The sequence below is a fragment of the Argentina silus genome, assembly GCF_951799395.1.
Source record: "Argentina silus genome assembly, chromosome: 9".
In the NCBI taxonomy this organism is placed as follows: domain Eukaryota; kingdom Metazoa; phylum Chordata; class Actinopteri; order Argentiniformes; family Argentinidae; genus Argentina; species Argentina silus.
Window position 1 is genome coordinate 18,966,900 of NC_139663.1, and position 21,790 is coordinate 18,988,689.

The 21,790-nt window shown below is 43.6% G+C and overlaps 3 protein-coding genes and 1 long non-coding RNA gene across 8 annotated transcripts in view; 1 reads left to right on the plus strand and 3 right to left on the minus strand.

The window, feature by feature from the left end:
• Positions 1-6,234, minus strand: rras (RAS related). Of its 3 annotated transcripts, XM_083677163.1 has the most exons (7): positions 6,095-6,234; positions 5,411-5,520; positions 4,995-5,082; positions 4,506-4,608; positions 3,441-3,549; positions 1,660-1,778; positions 905-1,453 (listed from the first exon to the last, which is right to left on the minus strand). In XM_083677163.1, exons 2-7 carry the CDS (start codon positions 5,495-5,497, stop codon positions 1,366-1,368), a joined length of 594 nt encoding a protein of 197 aa, XP_083533289.1. In that variant the 5' UTR covers positions 5,498-5,520; positions 6,095-6,234; the 3' UTR covers positions 905-1,365. The 3 variants fall into 3 exon arrangements, with proteins under 3 accessions (XP_083533290.1, XP_083533289.1, XP_083533288.1); XM_083677164.1 differs by lacking the exon at positions 905-1,453 and adding an exon at positions 1-90 and having other exon boundaries at positions 5,411-6,234; XM_083677162.1 differs by having other exon boundaries at positions 5,411-6,234.
• LOC310809742 lies at positions 813-13,450 on the plus strand. Its single transcript, XR_014554409.1, has 3 exons — positions 813-911; positions 4,040-4,103; positions 13,311-13,450. It is a non-coding gene; the product is annotated as an uncharacterized lncRNA (long non-coding RNA).
• LOC310809713 (uncharacterized protein) lies at positions 8,017-11,229 on the minus strand. Its single transcript, XM_083677126.1, has 5 exons — positions 11,098-11,229; positions 10,684-10,791; positions 10,395-10,554; positions 9,856-9,979; positions 8,017-9,529 (listed from the first exon to the last, which is right to left on the minus strand). Exons 2-5 carry the CDS (start codon positions 10,774-10,776, stop codon positions 8,329-8,331), a joined length of 1,578 nt encoding a protein of 525 aa, XP_083533252.1. The 5' UTR covers positions 10,777-10,791; positions 11,098-11,229; the 3' UTR covers positions 8,017-8,328.
• Positions 12,657-21,790, minus strand: part of ap2a1 (adaptor related protein complex 2 subunit alpha 1) — a 21,230-nt gene continuing 12,096 nt past the window's right edge. For 2 of the 3 annotated variants that reach the window (XM_083677122.1, XM_083677121.1), the window contains 10 exons: positions 21,408-21,593; positions 20,771-20,925; positions 19,536-19,607; positions 17,379-17,461; positions 17,154-17,244; positions 16,884-17,006; positions 16,656-16,772; positions 16,434-16,503; positions 16,095-16,229; positions 12,657-15,219 (listed from right to left, as the gene is read on the minus strand). In XM_083677122.1, coding sequence (XP_083533248.1) covers positions 15,142-15,219; positions 16,095-16,229; positions 16,434-16,503; positions 16,656-16,772; positions 16,884-17,006; positions 17,154-17,244; positions 17,379-17,461; positions 19,536-19,607; positions 20,771-20,925; positions 21,408-21,593 — 1,110 coding nt within the window. In that variant the 3' untranslated portion in view covers positions 12,657-15,141. The remainder of the gene's footprint in view (positions 15,220-16,094; positions 16,230-16,433; positions 16,504-16,655; positions 16,773-16,883; positions 17,007-17,153; positions 17,245-17,378; positions 17,462-19,535; positions 19,608-20,770; positions 20,926-21,407; positions 21,594-21,790) is intronic. The other variant, XM_083677123.1, reaches the window with a different exon arrangement.

Genomic DNA, 21,790 nt, shown 5'->3' on the forward strand with positions numbered 1-21,790 from the left:
CCTCATAATGGATTCCTTGACATCTCTTTGGTCCTCATGTTGACAGACACCAATAGCAAAGGGTTGTAATTTCTAAATGGTGAAACCAATCTGAAAAAATAAAACATTGAATTTATGCTCGGAATATCTTTAACCTCATAGTAATTGTTTGATTTCAAACTGTTGGAGTGTAGAGCTAAAAGATGACAAAATGCTTCCTCTTTCCAATACTTATGGGAGCACTATGTCTCTCACCTAGCTGTGCTGCTCACAACACCAATGCATTGTAAGACAGTTGGGGCAAAGCAGTTCAGTCTCACAGCTGATGTAAATATTTGTGGTGGGCAGCATTTCTGAGTGGTGCCCCCCTGCCTGCGATGCCAATCAACTCCTCATACAGGTCTTCATTTAATTTATCCATTCAAAGTAAACACTACTTAATCCATGCATGATTGTTAGCGGTGTGTGACTAAAACATTGCAAATGGCATAAAATAGAAATAAGCAGGCTTATACCTGTATATGCATAGACAAAAGTACCTGGACACAGTGGACACACTCAATGTCCACTGTAACCCACTCCCCCATTCCCAAAAAAACACTTTAAAAGAATAGCACTTTAGTGTCAAACTACTTTTTCCTACCAGTCCATAAATGTAAGTTGTGCAAGCATAATCTGTGGCCATGAATACTACACTGCTGACAGGTACCAGTGTTTGGAACACCCTCTCTCAATCTGTCACCTTTTCTTTTGCTCCCTCAGGCTGTATTAATGAGGTGAAGGAATGTCATGTATCATCATAGTTTGACTGGTCTTTCTTCCTCTTTTGTTTTAGGTTAGAATGACTGCACCGTCCGGTTTCAAAATGACTGGCTATAGAAACGAATCATATCAGCTAAACACTGATGGTAATTGTGAGATCCATAGACATGGTGAGATCTACTACCCTAACATTGCCTCATCTCTCCATCTCTCCCTTCCTCTACAGCCTGTTGTAGGCCTCTTCCCTTTACATCCTTGCTTTGGAAAATGACAACCTGAAATACACAAAATCTATAAAAACATCTTAAATGTCTGAAGATGTACATTTAAAAAAAGAAAACAAAAAATGTTACACTGCACCACTTTGCCCATCGTTGGACCCTTCTGTAAATAAAACACCCCCCCCCCCCCTACCTAGAACACACATACCCATCTACCCAAACCCCCATCTTGCACATTCTGCATCTTTACATATATACCCCAATCTCTCCCCTGCCACGCTCATCTGATATCATCCATTTTCCTTCATGTAAGCCAGACAGATTCGCAAGGTGTCAAGCATGTCAGTGGTAGGGTAGGGGTTTGGTCTCCATGGCCACAATGTCGCGTGGAGAGAGAGGGCAGTTAGAGGAGGGTGCAGGGGCAGCCACCACTCTTCTGTTTCCCTGAGTGGTTAGCAGGGAGAGGGGGACTCTCTGTCTCTTGAAACTTTCTGTGTGTGTGTGTGTGTGTGTGAGAGAGAGAGAGAGAGGGCATGAGTTACTTCAAGGAGGAGAACCCTTGAATCCCAATTTGTTATAAAAACGCTACAAAACTGGCCGCTGGTTGCCAACTATTATCATCTGGCCATAAATGTAAACAATGATTTATTCAACAGCCTCATAGCGCACTGTAAACTTAATGATAGCTTGAAATTACCTTATAGCTCGCACAACCTCCAGGAAAGCCTCATCCACGTTGTAGCGATTCTTAGCGGAGGCCTCCATGTAGTGGATCCTGTTCTCTCTGGCAAATGCCTGGGCCTCTTCTCTGGAGATCTGCAAGCAGGATGGAGAGAGTTACACTGATGTTTAAGATGCACTATGCAACATTTCCACACAAATAACCATCATAACACGTTTCCACTACAAGGTTAAACCCAAGCACTTGGGGTAAAGCCTCAGACTGGTGCTATTCCACCTCCGGGGGCAAATGTTAACCCAGAGCCTGGTGGATTGGGGACTTGGGAAGAGGTTTGGAGGTACGCATGGGACGTAGTTAAGAAAAGAATGGAAGCAATTGTTCTGCCCTTTTTTTCCTCATTCTTCTTGGTCCTGTTCTCTCTCTGTGACTGAAACATTTGACGGCAACTGCCAACCTAAAATGCTCTACAGTTGGTATGTAACAAAAACAAAGCTCTAGCTATCAAGTTGGGGAAACAAGAAAAACAGATAAGTGATACCATTTCGTAAAACAGATCACGTACATTGACAAGAAACAATCATCTTCTGCGTTTTGCCTAAAACAGCAACAGTGAGCTAGTGCCATATATCTATATTAACATTTCCATTAGCAACAATGTTAACATAAATGTTTGAGGCAGTCAAGCTAGCTGCTTGGTTAACCATTTTAATCACACAAAATACCTTAATTTAGGGAACGCAAAAGTCTATACCCCAGACTAAGGAATTACATTTACTTAGTCTGGGGTAATATAAATACAGATGCCTGCCAGCTTTCCGATTTCACCCGTCCAGTTTTTTTCTCCTGTCACCACAGATGAAGGGACACAAGGAGAGGAAGCCTAAGCTATTGAAATAGTTAGGTTTCTATAACCTCTTAAACTAGGTCCCAATCATATAAGGAACCACTTTTAAAAGTGAGAACAGAGACTATTTCTGGCACCTGGATTTGCATGCTTTGCTCTTCCTCTTCCCAGAATGGTTTTGATTAAAATAAATACACAAGTACTATTTAAATGGTGTCATCATACTTGGGAGTGACCGCTGATGTGACTGGTTTGTTTGTATGAGTTATGTGGGGGAATCATTGGTTTCACGTTCCTCGGCTTTCACCTGTCTGACTGTGTATCAAACTTGGGTTGTCTGCACACCACAAAACCTCATTAGCCTGCAGAGAAGTAGTCAGAGCCATAATGAAAATGAGCTCACAGAACCTCAGGTCTCAGGCAAGGTGTCTCAGCGCATGTAGTTCACAGAAGCACCCCCCGCTACAGACGCTTGTACAGGTTATTAAAAGGGCTCATGAATGTCACAGGAATCACTCTCGGTGTTGAGAAACTCAAAGCATACAATTAACACTGCTGTTAGCATTAATGTTTCCATCAAAGCTGTCATACGCATTTATGTCAAGCATTATCAATTGCATCAGAATTGTGTGCATTGACATCAATATTAGCATTGTAGCTTTAGCAGTTGTGTTTATATTGAAACATTTTACTAAAATTGTCTTATCTCTAGCATTTGGGTGAACAAATGTAGCAATGCTACATTAGATTTGGTTAGTTTTACCATTCATTGGATGTCAGTAGCTGAACAGCTAGACTGGGTACCGGTCTGTCTGTATCAGCTTAAGCAAACTCCTTTACCATGTTGTTGTTTGGTTGGCTAAAACAGAAACCCACTGGCAAAGAGGCTAAATGTCCAGCTGAGGTAATTCTGGGATGACAGTGAAATTAAAGTAGTGCCAAATGGGAGTACCGCTCTCTGCTGGTCCAAGTCGGCCTTGTTCCCAACTAGGACCATGGGGAAGTCGTCCCGATCTTTCACCCTCAGAATCTGTGTGTGGAATTTGTGGATCTCGTTGTAACTGGGGAAGAAGAAAAGTAGGAAAAACATAAAGGGACTGACCATAATCAGTATGATGCTCTGGGAAGGCTTGTTTCATGGAATAGGATGAATTTAGTTCAAGTTACCCTCTAGATACTGATATAATGACACCTTGACAATTTTGGGAGGTCTTTGTGAGTGGAAGCCAAAAAATAGAAGACAAAAGGGCGCTCTCATTGGAGTAAATACATGTTTCTTCAGTTTGAACAGGTCTATTGTATTAAGTGCTTATGCTGAATTTCACTTCTCTACCTTCTGCATGAAGTGAGCATTCATTCAATCTCCTCCATGGATTTACAAGAGAGGTGCACAACTTATTGAAATACAATTTATTGCATCAACAGTAATTGAAGGAGTGGGCTGCTGGACTTAACAGCACAGGCATGTTAATACATTAACACAAGTGTATATAAATACATATGAAGCACTGTTTAAGATCAGAGTGTTAATTACAGTTTCACTTCTTCTAGTTAGAGTGAGCCAACAACCATCAGACCATCCATTCCCACAGACATCCCAGCTGACAAAGCTACCGTGAGTGAACACACCTTTGTACCTTCATTCACCCAACCTTGTCCCCAGGCTATTGCACATAGCACATATAAGCCTGGAATAACAACGACTCAAACCTGGCCTTAGTGGGAGTGAATTTAGTAAAGTATTTGTTATTATTTGATTTCAGTGAATCACACGGCTGCAAGCGTAGCTCCAGATCAGAAATGTGCAATGTGCAAGCACCGGTGGGAAGTGCTGTGGGAGATGACTGATGTGGCGTAAAGCCAATGGCTATGCGCCGTCCGTTTTCTACACTCTTTATTGACTTAATGAAGGTCACGTTTAACGCGTTGGTTCACCAGACCTTTTGCTCATTTGGGTGAACGAGACTACACACCACACACACACACCACACAAACAAAAGTGTTTTCAGTTTCTTACCTGCCATTGTCATTCAGGGCAAAAACCAGCAAGAACCCTTCTCCTGAGCGCATGTACTGCTCCCTCATTGCCCCAAACTCCTCCTGACCTGCAGTGTCCAAGACTGACACCCACCCACACAAAGACTCAGATGAACAGTATAGACCTCGCACAAAGATGTGCATACAGCACAAACATACTGCAACAAATTCAGGGGGGGGATGAAGGAAATTCAGCAGATGTGAGACTGAGGGACAGTTTCCTAAAGATACAGGCTCCTAAAGATAGGGTTGCTTAAATATGAACACGAATGGAGACACAATATGATTTTGGCATACAAGACTACACCTTGGCTTAGAGCAACAACATTATGCCAACTGCATGACAAGTCATGACAGGGCAGATCAGAGGCATTACGCAGGCTTGGCCTTGCAAACTGGCACTCCTATGTACTAATTTTCCCTTAGTATCAGAAAACGGCAATGTTGACAACCATCGAGTAATACTTACTGTCTAACCGTGTCTCTTTCCCATCCACTGTGCAGATTTTGGTGTAGGAGTCCTCAATGGTGGGGTCATAGTCTGATACAAAGTAGGACTGTGGAAGAGATGGGAATGCAACGTTTAAAACAAGAGAGAAAGATAGAGAGAGTGCGTGCGTGTGTGTGGGATCATCCATATAGACGACAATGAACTTATTTGGGGGCTAAGAAGTGAATGCTATAGTTCACTGCCATATAATTTAGTGCATTTGATATATATATATATATATATATATATATATATATATATATATATATGCTATATAAGCTATTATGCACAAGAATATCAGAAAATATAGCCTTCACTATTAGATAAGGAAATGGCACACACTGAAACCAATTCGCCTATACTAACAATGTATACATTTATAAATTCGCACTCACCTGAATGAATTGTATCGTCAATGCGCTTTTGCCCACACCGCCTCCGCCCACGACAACGAGTTTGAATCTCTCCTCTTCGGCAGACATGGTCGATAAAATATTTGGCTGCCCTTTTAAAAACGTAATAAGCGAATGATGAAGTGTGTTTTCGTCAGTAGGCCAGAAGGTAGAAATGGACAACTTCAAAACAGTTTGAAACCGGGTTGGGAAAAAAGGCGTAAAAGAACGTAGTCCGTTTGTTTTAACCTTGATCACAGGCTACATATCCCACCGTAGGTTATCGACATGTGTCTCAAATGTAACACCAAATAGTTAGGGTTAGGGTCTTGATATTATTTCCGTTAATATTCAGTGTTAAGTCGGTCTGCATTCACTGTAACTTTAGCTTGTACCCTTACTTTCCCAAACTATCCACTGTAACAATAGCTACAGTGAATTGAATCCCGTGTAGAGTTTTGTATCACAGATTTTTCCTAATTTATAACACTCCTATCTCGCTACATAAACCGGTAAAATAGCAGCAATGTAGCCATATGGGCCTAATTATGTTACAATCGGAAGACGTAGAGGCCTGTCTCATCATTTTTGTCCGAAGAAAAAGCCTTCCGCACCCGCCTTGAGTACCGAAATTAGGCTATCTATGCCAACTTTTTGACTCCAGTAAAACAAATTAGGTTAACCTACTTCGTCAAATAAAAACCGATTTTCTTAGGCTACTTCGATTAACATTAATTATCACTATACTGATCCAGCTAATTATCTCTGCATGCAGACAAAGACAACTTCGTGGAGTCTGGTTAACTTGCTCTTGACGATTTCTTCATTCTTTCTTCGTCTTAAGTAACTTCTTTATTCATCGCCCCAAGGCAACGTTTTTTCTCTGCCAGGGGTTTCTCGAAATCTGGGGTGCGTTCGGATTCGTAAGGAGGTAAACATGTTTTCCTTACTTTGTTAATTTTCCGTCAAGGCAAGGATGGGAGGAAAAGTCACGAGGAAAAATGTGTGCTAAAATTAATTTGAGTATCTTTCACTCCAATGGCACCGAACTGTGACAAAGACAAAGTTTACTGATTTATAAATACATGTTTCATTCAACAAACTTCCGGGACACCAAAGGCAGCGAGGAAGAAAAGTTACATTACTGGGAAATTCAAACGCAGCCCCAATGCGTGGTCTACGAGTGGGCGTGTTTGACATACCCGTTTCCTCATTGTAGCCAATGCATTGTAGCCTTTAATTCGCACGCATCTTTCAACTTCTGCAGAGGTTGAAATGAAGAAAAAAAAAGGTTGCAATTTTACAATACGTTTTTCTATCAGCACAGGTACAGCAGATTCGTCGAGACCTTTTATTTTAATCGCAAATGAATAAACAGACCATTCGCACCTTGTGCCCACTTCCTTATTTGGCCTTGAGGCATTTGTTTATGGGAGATTTTACAGTAGGGCGGGTGTGATTACTAATATAATGACATAACAGAGGACTAAGCCTACAGGCCCAACCTACTTTAAAAACAACATGGGTCTATAGCTGGTCTATAGCCTCATTTGGCACATTTGATTGTCATTTGATTTTCGGCCTTGAATGTCTTATCACACAACTGCATTTTTGCCTCATCTTTGCCTTACCTTCTTTCAAGTAAGTAGCCTAAAAATAAAAGCCTTCTATATGTAATTTGATATTTTGAAGTTTTCCTGACGTTTTTTGGTGTTAGGGTTAAGGTTAGGTTATTAGCCTGATGGAACCAGCCTTATTGTTGCCTTCACCATTCCTACGATCAGTCTGGTTCTAACAAGCTAGGCTGTGTATGCCACTGTGAGACCAAAGGCAAATTTCCACATGTGTGTGGATTCTAACGTTTCTCGATTAATCTCTTTGTCAGTAACGGTGTATGAGCAATCATCCTGTCAATCAATCCTATAGTTCTACTAACTAGAATAGGCCTATGTACAAAAAAAAAAGAAGAAAAAAAGAAATACACTTGGGGACTCAATCAATCATTCTCCCCTCCCCTTAACCGGACATGAGTCATTTATTTATGGGCGTGTTGCTCATACACCGTTACTAGGGACTCTGCTGAGTGTTTTCCACCCAACTTTCATTGAGTCACACTTAATATTCTTTCACATGTATTGATGCAGTTGTTAAGCATAAAGCATTCTAATATGTTTATTACATTATTTATTAAGACACAAACTGTCTGATAATATTATTTGTTCATGTCAATCATGTCATATTCAGATTTAACCTGATGATTATGTATTGTACGTGCTATACATTAAATGGTTTATGAGGAACTTGTTCATGGTTTTGAAGGGGTCAAATATAAAATGGAAGCCTAGGCCTATCATCAGGCTTGATTATGAATCATTTATTTTCTTCTTGAGAGTCGTCTAAAGAAGAAAAGTCTCTCTTGAAAATAAATAGCTTATAATTTCAATTATGTAAATTAATATTTATTTTAATATCCTAGACATTCCAGATTTCTGTGCTCTGTTTCAATAATGTAAAATGACCGCTAACGGGGGCAGCACTGCACCAGAGTCAATAATGCAGTGAAAAGCATACAATAAAAGAAGCTGAAATATGTAACCTTTAATGAACACTGTGATCTCATTACAAGCCAGTGCCAAAATACCATCCTCAAAATATTCATTTTATAAATAACAACAATAAACTAATCACTTGACTCCTGTCAATCAATAAATAAGAATCAAGATGATCAAGTCTTTAAACATATGCATTAGTGCTTTCAAATGTCAACAATAAATAGGCATTTATAAGACAAAGTATTCCTTCAGACCTCTGCGAACATGTCATAGACAGACATATTATACATGCATTTCAGTTCTTCAGTTACTCTCTCACTCACACACACACACACACACACACACATTTTTCCATGGTCTCTTCCCCCATCAGCACCTGTATGGCAGAGCAGCCTGTCCCACTTTAAACCGTGGGCCCAGCAGCACTCCCAGCAGCATTCTCTCCCCCCAGCCCAGCAGCTTGTTCATAGTCAGGTTGAGAGGTGATAGGAGGCCCTCCTCCTCAGCCTCCACAGCAGAGGCAGCTATCTTAGTATCTGGCTCCACCTGCTGGTGAACTACAATATTATGCTGGCTCTCAATGTAACTGCACTGGCTCCCAGTCTCTCCTTCAGCCTTTCCACTGCTGTGGTCCTTCTCTGGCTTTGGAGCTTGGTTAAGCCTTCCCTTCTCCACACTCTTAAGGCGGATGGGTTCTCCCTTTCCCGGGGTCCTTCCATCTTTCTCTACCTTTGCCTGGGTTTGGGAGGGGCTGCAATTGGGCCCATCTGTCTTGTTGCGAGACATGCTCTCCTCTCTTTTCTGTTTATCTGACTGAGAGGAGGACTTGGCCCCTGCTGAAGGCTTTCTACAATGCCTCTTGGTACCACTGATGGCTCCTGTCTCCCTCCGGTGGACGCTGTTGGAAGAGCTGATGTGCATCAACTGGTGGATAGCACTGTTGCTATTGTTGCTCTTTGAGGCCCCCTGGTGATGACTCCGGGTGATTGCACCCACTGGGGACAGAGACAGGGTGAGGCTCTTGCGTTTCTCAGAGAGAGACGCAAAGCCTGATGGGATTTGTAGTTGAGTGGGCTTTAGCATTGATTTAGATGGTTCATTGGTGTTGGGGGTTGTAGCTTTGCATGGTGTCTCGTTATGGTTTTGGTTGAGCGTGAGAGTGAGAGTCCTGAGTTTGCTGGAAAGTGACAGTGTCAGTTGTGATGTGCTCCTCTGGTCTTGAGAGTTCTCTGACTGAGCTGGAGTTACAATTTCACCGGAATATGAGTATCTCTGCTCTACACTCTCTGTGTTATAGTTTGAATTATCACTGCAAACTTCATCAACCTCTGAAAAGTCCTTGGTAACAAAACTGTTGTCCTGAATTGTGCTCTGATTGGCTGACAAGGGTACAGTGGAACTGTGGCTGATGTTTTCATTGGCTGACGGCAGGCATGTGCCCAGTGAGTTGATTGGCTGGATAGGGGAGTTGCTGTTAGTGGTTTTCTGAGTGAGGGTGCCCTGGAACTGCTGTAGCTGACCCAAGAAGTTAAAGTTTGGGGAAATTGTGGGCCTGCGTTCTTTGACAAACCTGAAAGTGAGGAACAGACAAGTTAGGTTAGTTTAGTTTAACTCTTGATACGCATTGCATTGCATTGCATTGCATTGCATTGCATTGCACGCACGCACGCACGCACGCACGCACGCACGCACGCACGCACGCACGCACACACACACACACACACACACACACACACACACACACACACACACACACACACACACACTGACTGTAGCCAACTACAGCAAAGCTTAAGGAAAGTAACTAACTACACCAAAAACTACCCAATAATGTCAAATGCTATAAAGTAGCACACACACACACACACACACACACACACACACACACACACACACCTGTAGGCATGGTCAAGGTCCATCCCCTGGTGATACATGATGTAGGCCACTGCCAGGGCAGGGGAGCGAGATATTCCTGCAGCACAATGAACTAGAACAGAGCTGCCAGATGACATGGCCCCATCTGAGAGAGAGAGAGAGAGAGAGAGAGAGAGAGAGAGAGAGAGAGAGAGAGAGAGAGAGAGAGAGAATTAAATGCATTATTATTCACATTCGAAAAACACACTGCATGAAATGTTGCACAGGACGCAAACGACAGAGATCCCAATGACTAGTGAGCGTTACTCTGCACTGAAGACCACTTCAAATCGAGACATAATCAGATATGATTAGATTAGATAAGATAGACAAGCAGAAAAGGCTTCAACCGAACTGATGTATTCGCGTTTACTTCAGTCAAGCCGCCTGTGTGCATGGACTATTTTCAAGTCCCGCCGCAAGACTTTACAGCTATGCAGCATTTAGTGGTACATTGTATTTGATTAATTGTCTTCAGATGTAAACCGCATACAGCGGCGGGAACCCGGCCCGATCTTTACCGATAAAGCGCAGTGCCTCCGGAATCCATGGTAGCAGGTCATCCCGGAGGGAGTCGTCGATGGGGATGCGGAGGTACTGAGAGCACGGCAGGAACGTAGGCTGCGGGCAGCAGCGACTCACGCTAAGCACGTAGGAGATCCCACGGGTGGTGAGGCAATCCTGTGTCCAGGAAGAGGGGAGGGGGATACAGAGGAAGATAACCGTCAGACAGAGGATGATAACCGTCAGTGCAAAGAGGTGTATTTTCGGTGAATGGTCACATATAGTCGCATGAAAAGTATTAGCAACCTGCGTAACATCAGTCTCTGCGCCCAGGTAAAGATGCGGTAGAATGAGCGACAGCGGTGGTCGCTCGTTCCCCTTTTCTCTGTAGAACACCATCTGTCTTTTGCGTGTCTGTATTTCAAAAAAGAAGTGTGTTCGTTTTAAGATTGAGTAAGGTAATTAGTAGCAATAAAAAAAATATAGCAAATAATACAGCTTAGAGGCTATATTCATATCTTTGCACTTTATGATACGGCTGCAAATACAAAACGAAAAACCAATTGCAATTTAAACGCATTTGATAAATTGTTGCAGAATGAGGTTCTTTTTATTGCGTCATGCATTTTGCGAAATAGTAGGCTAAACATGCATACAATTATGATTTAAAAAAAGCAGAACATTACAAAACGATGTAAGATGTTTTATATAGATACTTACAATAACGATTTTGACCAAACCGAAAACAGCAGGCAATATCGCACGAATCAACTTGCTTGCTGATAACCAGATACAAATCAACCCAAAAGAGCTCAAAAGCAAATGCCTGAAGAATCTAATAGGATCAAACAAGCTAAACAACTAGTCTAACTAGTCAGCTCGCTCTGTCGACTTTACTCCCTTCCTTTTCCTCGTCCAGTCTGCGACTGTAACAGCATTTGTTGTTGTATGTCTATACCTGTGCGAGGAAAAAGATGAGGTAATGCCGTTTCTAGAAGCTAAGAATAGTACATATGTGATGTCATTTTCAGCCAATCAGCGCTCGTGCCTGACTCTGACGCGCGCGCGCACGCTCCATTTATTTACACCATCATCAATTCGCCTGAAGACCTCGGCATTTTATTGTGATGAATCGTACCTTTCGATTGAATGCTAACTATCCCTGACGCTATTGTTGCACAGACGTTTACAAAAACCATTTATTTGTGCAAAACCCCAGTAATCTCATGACGTTCATTCTTTTTATTGCCGCATGCACAACCCGCGTTGTCGCTTTCTCGCTCATGCATAAACAGTAACCATACATTATTGAAAACACTGTCTTCATTGTTATATTTGTACCTACACAATGCAATCATGCATATCTCCAGTGAACCACGATTGCAATACGTAATGAGTTACTTGTTCTGCATTACGTCATTGCAGACTTTGCAACTGACATACGTTGCTTGATAATAATGTTATATAATAATTAAAGAGTTATTAATCAATCTGTACAAGAATGTGCATTGGTCCAATAAATAATTCCCATCTGAGCCAAGGGCTTTCTTTCTTTCTTCTGAGTTACACCCGCCAGCCTGCACCACACCAAACTACGGTGTGCGTTTTCTTGTTTTTTTAACCGTGCGTTTTCTTTTTTTTATGTTACATCAAGGACATAGCTTTGATTTTGTGCCAGGACGCATCACGGAACGCTACTTTACCTTGCAGCCTGGTTGCTGGAGCCTCTTTTCACATGAAGGCCCAGAGCTACTCCTCCCTCCGGCAACATATTCCAATTCAGTTGAAATTAAATGGGGGTAATTGAAAGTGGCACCTACCCTATGAGGGGCATTTCATTTGAGTGAAATGTTATAGATCAGTGGTTCCCAAACTTTTAACAGTCATGTAGCCCCTGTCGGTTATTTTGTAGCCGATATTTGATATTCTATGAACATTATCCCTTACATATTAGACATTGTGATAATATTATTCTGTTGGATAGGGTGCATGCATTTATTTTTGGTACTGAGACTGCAAACGTCTATTCAACAGGACTGTTTGGGAAGGTAAATCAGATTTATTTCACGTACCCCACTTTGACAATAGTGGTTATAGATGATGTAATACAATCATAAATTCCAGATGAATAAGCAAAAATCAGTGCTCTGAATCCACAGCATACCAGACAGGACAGTTTGGTGTGGGTCAGGTTAAAAATAATTACTTATTCTATTCATACCCAACAATCTGAAAACATTATTGTCACACCCACACACAAAGAAGGGACAGACAGTAAGTGGAGTATATGGCATAGTTTTACTTTCACATTATTCAGTACAGAGTGAATCTTAATCTAACACAGGTATCTGACAGGTTTAACACCGATACACGGGGCTGCATTAGCTAGCGGATACTGCATAGACGCACACGCACGCACGCACGCACACACAATGATGCTACGCTTTCCACTACAATGATCAATGTCCCACAAATGCTCCATTGTGAGACATAGAAGTAACTCGTGTTGAACTAATCTGACCATGTATCAAATGTCATTAGGGTTTTTATTCCACGTGGTTACACCAATACACACACACACACACACACACACTCACTCACACACGTATTATGCCCACCCTCATGGACACAATCCCTGTAGTTGTGATTGACAGTTGGCTGCTGCCACGTTGGTCTTTGTGCTCTGTAAGACTCAAACATGCGTGTGTGAGAGAGAATATATTGCCATCTCTTTTAAACCTGTTTGAAATGTGAATTAACACAAATACAGTAAGTGCTGTTTAGGATGTGTGTGTGTGTGTGTGTGTGTGTCACATACACTCACAATCTTCTCCCAATTAATACCGCATGGGAGGTATGTGCGTGTGTGCGTGTGTATGCATGTATTTTCTGAGGTACTCATCTTTTTTTTTTCTTTTTTTCTTTTTTTTCAGTCAATGGAGACATGAAGCGTCCTCTCCCAGCCCATCCCTCTTTTTCAGCACAAAAAAGACGAAAAGACAAAAAACGAATAAAAAGAGAATACTTGGTGTCCGTCGCAGCACTCTTCATGTGCAAGCGGACCTCCACCTCCTTCCTCCTTTCACTACACATGACACATTAAAACACCACCAAGGGGCCTGTTCAATGCTCTGAAGCATAACACAAGGCATCATCAGCAGTCACGACAACTGACGCCAGCTCACAGCCAATGATACCACAGAAATGTTGGTACAATAAACTGTAAAATAAACTGCTATCAGTTCCTGTGACGTCTTCAGAATCCTTCTACATTTATGTCTTACTTCTGACAGTGGTAAATAGACTTCACGCCGATTTGAGTGTCGGCCAGCCACGCCTTTTTGTCTGTTCAACACTGTAAACCAGACCAGCTACCCTGCCACTCTGTTTCACTCCTCTTCTCTCTCACTCCATCCCTTTCGAGCTGACCCATCTATCCTACTGGCAGAGGGATACACACACTGCTGGCCCTACAGAACTGACAAAATGGAATGTCAAAAAAAAAAAAACCTCAATAATACACCATTAGAGATACCACATACCAACACGTCAATAACGCCACTACGAAACAAACAAAGAATCAAAACAAACAACGAGACAAATCAATAAAAAAAAAAAGGGTCATTAATTATGATTTTTTTTGATATTTCAAGAACAGGTACGGAATCATTCGAGTTTATATATAAAGTACGTTACGCGAGGGGTGGGGGGATTAGGGGTGTAATGTGTGTGTCTTGGATTACGGAAGTCTCTTGGAGCCACCTAAAGTGCACTGGCCATTTCCCACTGGAATAGAGCAGGTGGCAGAGACTGGGAATGTGCTGAATTCTAGCTATAAGGAATATCTCGGGAATAATATTGATTGGACCTATGTACAAGTGATGGGCTCTTGCAGAGAAATAGCAGAGGCTGGGGAAGCAGGGGGGGGGGGGGGGGGGGGTGACAACGATGACTACTATGTAGTAGGACCCACTCAAGGTAGTCCAATTTCTTTAGTGTAATTTTGTTTTGCCCCCTCCCTCCTACAGAGATATACATGCATGTGTGGGCCCACAAGGATCCAGGTGTATGTTATGAATGTGTGTGTGTGTGTGTGTGTGTGTGTGTGTGTGTGTGTGTGTTCAGAAGAAGTCCTTCTATACAGTACATCTCCTAGAAATGGTCTACGGTTGAAATGTTAGCGGAAATTTTGAGGAATCAAAACAAAAGACCCCCATTACCAATCCCCAAGACACACAATCACACACACACACCCACCCACCCACCCTTACACGCACACGCTGTCATCACAAGTACAGGAGCACTCTGGGCTTGAACAGGCAGGACGGAGAAGAACAGGACACACCAGCACGTATCTAGAATATATACACACACACACACACACACACACACACACACACACACACACACACACACGCGCACGCACACACGCACACACACACTCGCGCAGACACGCCACATACACAGGTAAACACCAATTAAAACAAGAATTGCAGCGCTGATGATAATAATAAACAGTAATAATAAGAGGAATCAGAATCATAAAGGTGACAATAATAATGACAATAATATAGCCGTCGCGGTAAGTGGCGGCTGCTTTTTTTCCCTTATTTAGGTTTTTTACTCATAGATTCTTTGTTGGGAGTGGGAAGGTCGGGGGGGGGGGGGGGGGGGGTCTATGGGAGGATCTGGAACGTGAAACGCTGGTCTCAGTTGGGGGTTCTAGAACGTGATGGTCTGGGCGCAGGGGTTCTAGACGGGGCTCTAGAACTGTTCAGCCAGCAGGTCACACAGGCGCTGGGAGACCGTGTCCTTACTGCTGCGCAGGGTCAGCCTGTACATCTGAGTGGGGAGAGAGGGCGAGAGGAGGATTAACATGCATGCGCACAGGCACATACAAGCAAGCACACACACACACGCAAGCACATACATGTACGCTTGTGAGGGAGCCCACACACACCAAATATATATTGGATCATCAAACCCTAACACAAGACACGGGTGATTTTTACACTGATGACACATTATTGGCCTGGAGTCTAATACAGCACTAAAAGAAAGAGAGAGAGAGAGAGAAAGAGAGAAAGAGAGAGAGAGAGAGAGAGATGTGCAAGAAATACGTGCGAGTGGGATGTCAAAAGATTCGTCAATTTCTAGGGTTTTGGCCAGTGAAAGAAAATGACGAGGAGAATTTCTTACATTTGAAAAGAAAGGAGATGAAGAGAGGATAAGAAAAGGAGGAGGATAGAGGGAGAGGAGCGTGAATTACATTTTTTAAATTTTGGGGTGGATTTATTTTGGGAAGGATCGAAAATGATCTCAACAGTAAGAAAAAGAGAAATGGAATAAAGAGAGAGGTAGAAAAGAGAGAGGGAGGGGAGGGAGAGAGAGAGAGAGACAGTACAGGGACAGACAGTACAGGGACAGATGAGTGTGTTACCTGCTCGCCAGGCTTGAGTTGCAGCAGCACACAGAGAGACACAGACAGCAGTGAGTGATGCGATGAGAGCAGCACAGAGAAGGACAGACGGACTCTGTGTGTGTTTGTGTGCGTTTGCTATTCCTGTTTGACTGTGTGGGTGTACAAGTGTACATTTTATTAAAAAGAACAGTGTGGTGGGCAGGGTTCCATTAGTGTGCATACGGTCAGTTATGGCATACTGTATGATGTGTTTGAGTCTACTTAAGTATGTGTGTATGTGTGTGTGTGTGTCTACCTGGGCTGTGGCATTGGGCTCCAGTCTCAGCAGACAGCCGACCTGTTGGCCCTTGGTCTGGATGACTCCTGCACACACGTAGTTTTCTGGGTTAGGGTCCACGTTCTCCAACAGAGCTGTCCCCAGACCCAACAACTGGAGAGAGAGGGAGACAGAAAAAAGGGGAGACAGAAAAAAGGGGAGATAGAAAAAAGGAGAGATAGGGTTGAGGTAGGCTTGGTGTCAATGAGTAACACATTCAGATATACAATGGATAAGAGTGTGTGTGTGTGTGTGTGTGTGTGTGTGTGTGTGTGTGTGTGTGTGTGTGTGTGTGTGTGTGTGCGCGCGCATGTGTACCTTGGCCTTGAGAACTTCTGTGTCCATGCCGTGGCTGGCCTTGAAGATCTTTTGTGCTTCTTGCTGGGGCCTGAGAAAAATCACAAAATGGAGATACCAATGACATACTCAAGATACTCACTCTCACACACACACACACACACAAAAAAAGACAAACAACCAAAACATTAGCACAGTCACAGGCACCTACACACACACACACACACACACACAAACACTCACTGGCTGAGTTGTTTCCAGCGCTGAAAGAAGTCGTGGGAGAGCATCTCAGTGGGCTGGAAGAACTTGTTGATGGTGACCGGCAGCTTGAGTGTGAGGTTCTGCAGGGCTCCACCATACCTGTGAGGCACACACACCAAAATGCAGGGGGTGAATACACTGTGTGTGTGTGTGTGTGTGTGTGTGTGTGTGTGTGTGTGTTTGTGCCTGTATGTGTGAGGGATTGTGTACCTGAACTTGATGTTGAGCAGCGGAGCCTCAATGAAATCAGTAATACACTCAATGTTGATGACCTGCTGCACCTGTGCTCCTCCTTCCACCAGGGGCTCCACTGGTTTGGTCTGGACATTGAGTTGTGAAAGCATCAGTCAAGGAGAGCAACAGCAGGTGTGTATTCATGCACTCTGTATGTATGTATGTATGTATGTGTGTGTGTGTATGTGTGTGTGTGTGTGTGTGTGTGTGTGAGAGAGTGCAGTCAGTCCATGCAATTAAAGGATATGAGACTGTAGCTCCCCAGGGCAGCTAACTGTAGTGCTGAAGCTGACAAACTGCACGGATGTCTTATTGCCGTAGAACAGGTACATCCTCCCTATGGAACGACACACAAACACAAGTTACAACACATTATGGCTCATGTAGGTGACATTTCCTCATTTCCAAACGTCCCATGTCCAGGTTATGATACACTGTGCACGGTAACTTATACTTTTATACACAACTCACCCAGGTTCTGGCGGTACTCTGATTTGATCCCGATCTGAAGCAGCTGGTTCTCAAACAGCACTCCGTTGTTCTTACATACAAACCTGGGGGGAGGAGGAGGAAGGGAACAAGGGATAGGGAAAGAGGAGAATGAGGGGGGGTGGGACAGCATTTTCATCCTATCCCAATATCACTCCTCCTTTAAACATTGTGTTCGTCAGCTGACTACTGAGCACCATTATTCTGACATCCAGGATTCGATCGGTTGCAGATGGCAGCTGTGTGCACCTTGCCTTCAGATGTGTATTTGATTTGTACAGCAGTGTGTCCTGGGAAGAGACGGTATAAATCCTAAAGTAAATGGATTGATTTTGAAGTATTGGAGTTCATAGTTGTACTACGCGTCCTAAAGGGTTTAAAGGTAACAGACCTAAAGTATTTGGTTCAGGACTTTTGAGCTGAAGGTCAGGGGCAGTAGATGTGTGTATTGTTCCTAAAGTAATTGGAAAATGGTTTCAAGGGGTTGCTAACATTGCTGGTTTGGTTTCCTAAAGTAATGGGTAAACAGCCGTTGGGAACACTTCCGTCGTTTTGTTTTGTTTTTTGAGAAAGGGAGACAGTTATTGGGACAATGTTATTGGGACAGTATATTGATGAGCATGGACTACCTGATATACCACAGTGATTAGAGAGCCAAGATGAGCCCCGTCTCAACAGTAAACCAACAATGTTGAAGAATAAGGAGGAAACGGTGGCCACAGCATTACAACCACTTCTTGTTTCTCACAAAGTTCAAGTCAAGAATATCTAACCCTAAAAAATAAGAATACAGGACCGGGTTGAACAACAAGCTTCTGCAATCAAAACATATCAATCCTAGACTAACCTTAGTGCACAAGTTCAGTTAAGAGCTAATGAAGGATGTTTCTGGGCAAAAGGAAATCATTGCTGCCACACAAACAGCCTCAGAGGACACATCTGCTGCTTTAGCAAAAGTGCAGACACTTATGAATATACAGACAAAGAATGCAGAAGCTAGGAAAAAGGCTGTGCTTGCTGTATTGTACTTGTTCAGTAGACTAGGAAAAGATAAAGGAGGTAGAAATGGCATCAAGAAAGATCCAGCAGGACATCCATCCAGGTTGCGGGAGGCTTTCAATTCATACAGTGGCATTTGTTGGGTTAACTCATTATTGCAATGAGCGACGCCAACACACGACAAGTCCTTGGCACTACACAGATTCTAACACTCCGTACACAGACATGGTGATATAAATCACCAACGCCTACAACGCTACTGTCAGAAACTTAATGGCAACTACAAGCTACCCTGTAGCTGCTTTTGGGGACGTACAATGTCACCGCTTTCCTTAGACGACGGAGGTCCACTGGGTTGTTTTGTAGTGCTGTGTTGCCCCCTTGTTTATACATAGCTTGAAGGAGCAGGGCGTAAGTTCATATGCCACTCTGGCCACCACGGCGAAATTCATTCAAAATATCCTCCCTAATAATATAACCCCAACAATGGACATGCCATGTTGGACTTCAGCTGTTGAGTTTCTGCATGCGCGCACGATTCGAAGAGGTAGCCACCACAGACAGAAAGGCAAGTCCACTCCCCTAGAACACCCCTGGCCCCTCCCCTAGAACACCCCTGGCCCCTCCCCTAGAACACCCCTGGCCCCTCCCCTAGAACACCCCAGGCAGTGACAACATGTTTATATGCAAATCGAGTGTCGGGTAGGACACTCCAGAAAGCGCTTTTTTCCGGCCCCAAACCAAAACAGTGTTTGTAAATGAAATATTTCTTTCAGGGGATCCAATTCCCTGATCACTACCAATTAAACATAGTCATCACAATTGTAGGAAGCTTTTAGAAAGCTTGAACTTGCAACTTACTAGACCTACTAGTCGCTTTAAATAAAATGGAATATAATATTACAAAAGCGTAAGAGTAGAAAAAGCTGATACCTGCAACTGATCGTACCCTGGCCATATCATGAGAACATGATGTATGATGTGAACACTGTCGTGGTATAGCAAAAGACTCAATGACACAAACTGCTCAGGTTGTGAGAGAATAGAATGCGTCAGTGCAGTGGATTGTATTATAGCCCAAGATAGACCCCCCAACACAAAGCTAAGCACGGCAGGGGGTGGGCAGGGGGGGGCTCTTACTTGTTCAGAAGCTCCTCTGACTCAGGCAGAGGAGGGGCAGCATCCTCAGAAGTCACAGAGGGGGGAGCAGAGCTGAGAGACCGTAGGAAAGAAGGGGGGATGGGGGTGGGGGTGGGGCAATGGGGAGGAAAAGTGTGGGTAAGTGATGGAAGAAAAGTGAGGAACAGAAAAATGGACAGATGTAGAAAAGTGATGGAGAGAGGTTTTTGAGGGAGGCCAAAGCAGTGGGGCGTGAGAAAGAATGAAAAGACAATTGGGAAGGAAAACAAAGCAGAGGTGGTTAATACAAGCATTTCGAGATCCGGCGTAAGTAAAATGACAGCAGAGTGAAATATAAGCTGACTAACAAAAGCGTGGGACATTTTAGCGTTCAAACAAAAACAGGACATACAATTCCATAAACCAACAACCCACGCAAGATATTCTACGTATACAAGTGACTATAATGTTGACATGTTTCTGCCTCCATATGGCTTCTGAACAAGTGTTCATGTGTGTTTGGGTGCAACACATGACTACAGTACATCAGCCATTTTGTGGTACAGTATTGTGGTTGACGCTGTGGCGTCTACTACTGGCCCCTTACTCCGAGTCACCAGGACCCTCAACCAATAGGGAGTCAGAGGTCTCGGTGGGAGGTTCCAGATCTCTGCCAATGTCCAATCACAATCGGGGACGAGAGACAGACAATCAAGTGCACACAGCCAGACCAAGCGCGCGCACACGCACACACACACACACACACACAAAAACACAGAGAAAGGGAAATGGAGAGGGGAAGGAGAGAGAAAGCAAGAAAAAGAGAAAGACAGTCACATACACAGCAAGATAAAAAGAGAACAGACAAGATTACACAAAAAACGCAGAGAAAACGAGAAGAACGAGTCAGAGAAAGTGAAAGACAGAAAAGGACCAGCACGCCTCACAAACAGTGACCACGATTAATGGTAGATTAGCATTTTTAAAATGTAATATTCGACTACAATGTGTCTGAGAAACAACAACGCACAAACACACAAATAACACAACACCACAATAGAAGGAGCGGGAGGTAGTTGGCCCTAGATGCTGATCGAAAGTATGTTTTGCAGTTTTGCAAACAGCGACCACAACAACAGTAAAGGAGGCTCATTTCCAAGAGCCCTACGAATGGTTCATGTTACTGAGGAGGAGAATAAGCCGATCCTAGCTCAGCGGTCAAGTGAACAACTTCTGGTCACGGGATGAACTTTCACCTCAGAAAGCCGTCGTCATTCACACCAGCAGAGGGAGCGGCGGGACCCGCCTCTGAGAACACGTCCACCAATAGGCTGCCAGCACCAGGGGCGGATGAGCCAAGGGGAGCGGCCGAACGAAGGCCGAGCAGGTCCGCTGAAGGGGAGGGGGTGGACTGAAAGAGAGAGTAAACAACAACAAATATTGGTTTTATATGTTTTTTTGTTGAATCAAGCAAGGATGAAGACTTACGACTCTTTCCCCCCCCTCAGCCTATATCTGCTCCACTGTCATGGTCATCTGACCATCCCCAGCTTATAATTGGCATAACAACGACGCATCTCTCCACTGACGAAGCCGAGCGCATCCTGGCACAAAATGGCTGCTGCACATTACTCAGGTAGGTGCTAGCATCGATGACTGATAGGTTGAGCGATCAAAATATGAATTTAAGCCCCAGGAGTACTAAGAGACGGGGACATGCAATACATGCAATCCGTTGTTTGGACAATAATTATTGTGGCTCTCTCTTTTAACTGCTATTACCCCCGTCAGAGCCAATCTTGGAAGATTATGTTGTGTCCTGTAATTGAAGCAAACAAATTGCGACCTTAGGGAAGACAACAGATTTATTGGATCACTTCCTCCCCTACTCACAGCGTTAGAAGCAGCAATGCCTGTGTCGGCGCCCCTGTCTGCTCCACCGTTCAGTTCTCCTCCCTCTCTCTTCCCATCCTCCAGCTCAGACACGGACACAGCGCCCGGCCCCTTCTTCTTCTTCAGCTTGGCCAGGATGGATGACTCCCTCTCAGGGAAGGGTGGCATCTCCTCTAGCACTGTAGCCTGGAGAGACAGAAGGAGAGAGAGAGGGAGAGAAAGAGAGAGAGAGAGGGAGAGGGAGAGAGAGAGAGAGAGAGAGAAGAGAGGGAGTGATTGTAAAACTGTTTACCGATTGCAGAAATACAGTTGACAGAATCAGTTATGACTGTGGTTCAGGTGTTGACTGAATGGTGATGGTTATGGTACTAATTGTGGTTACG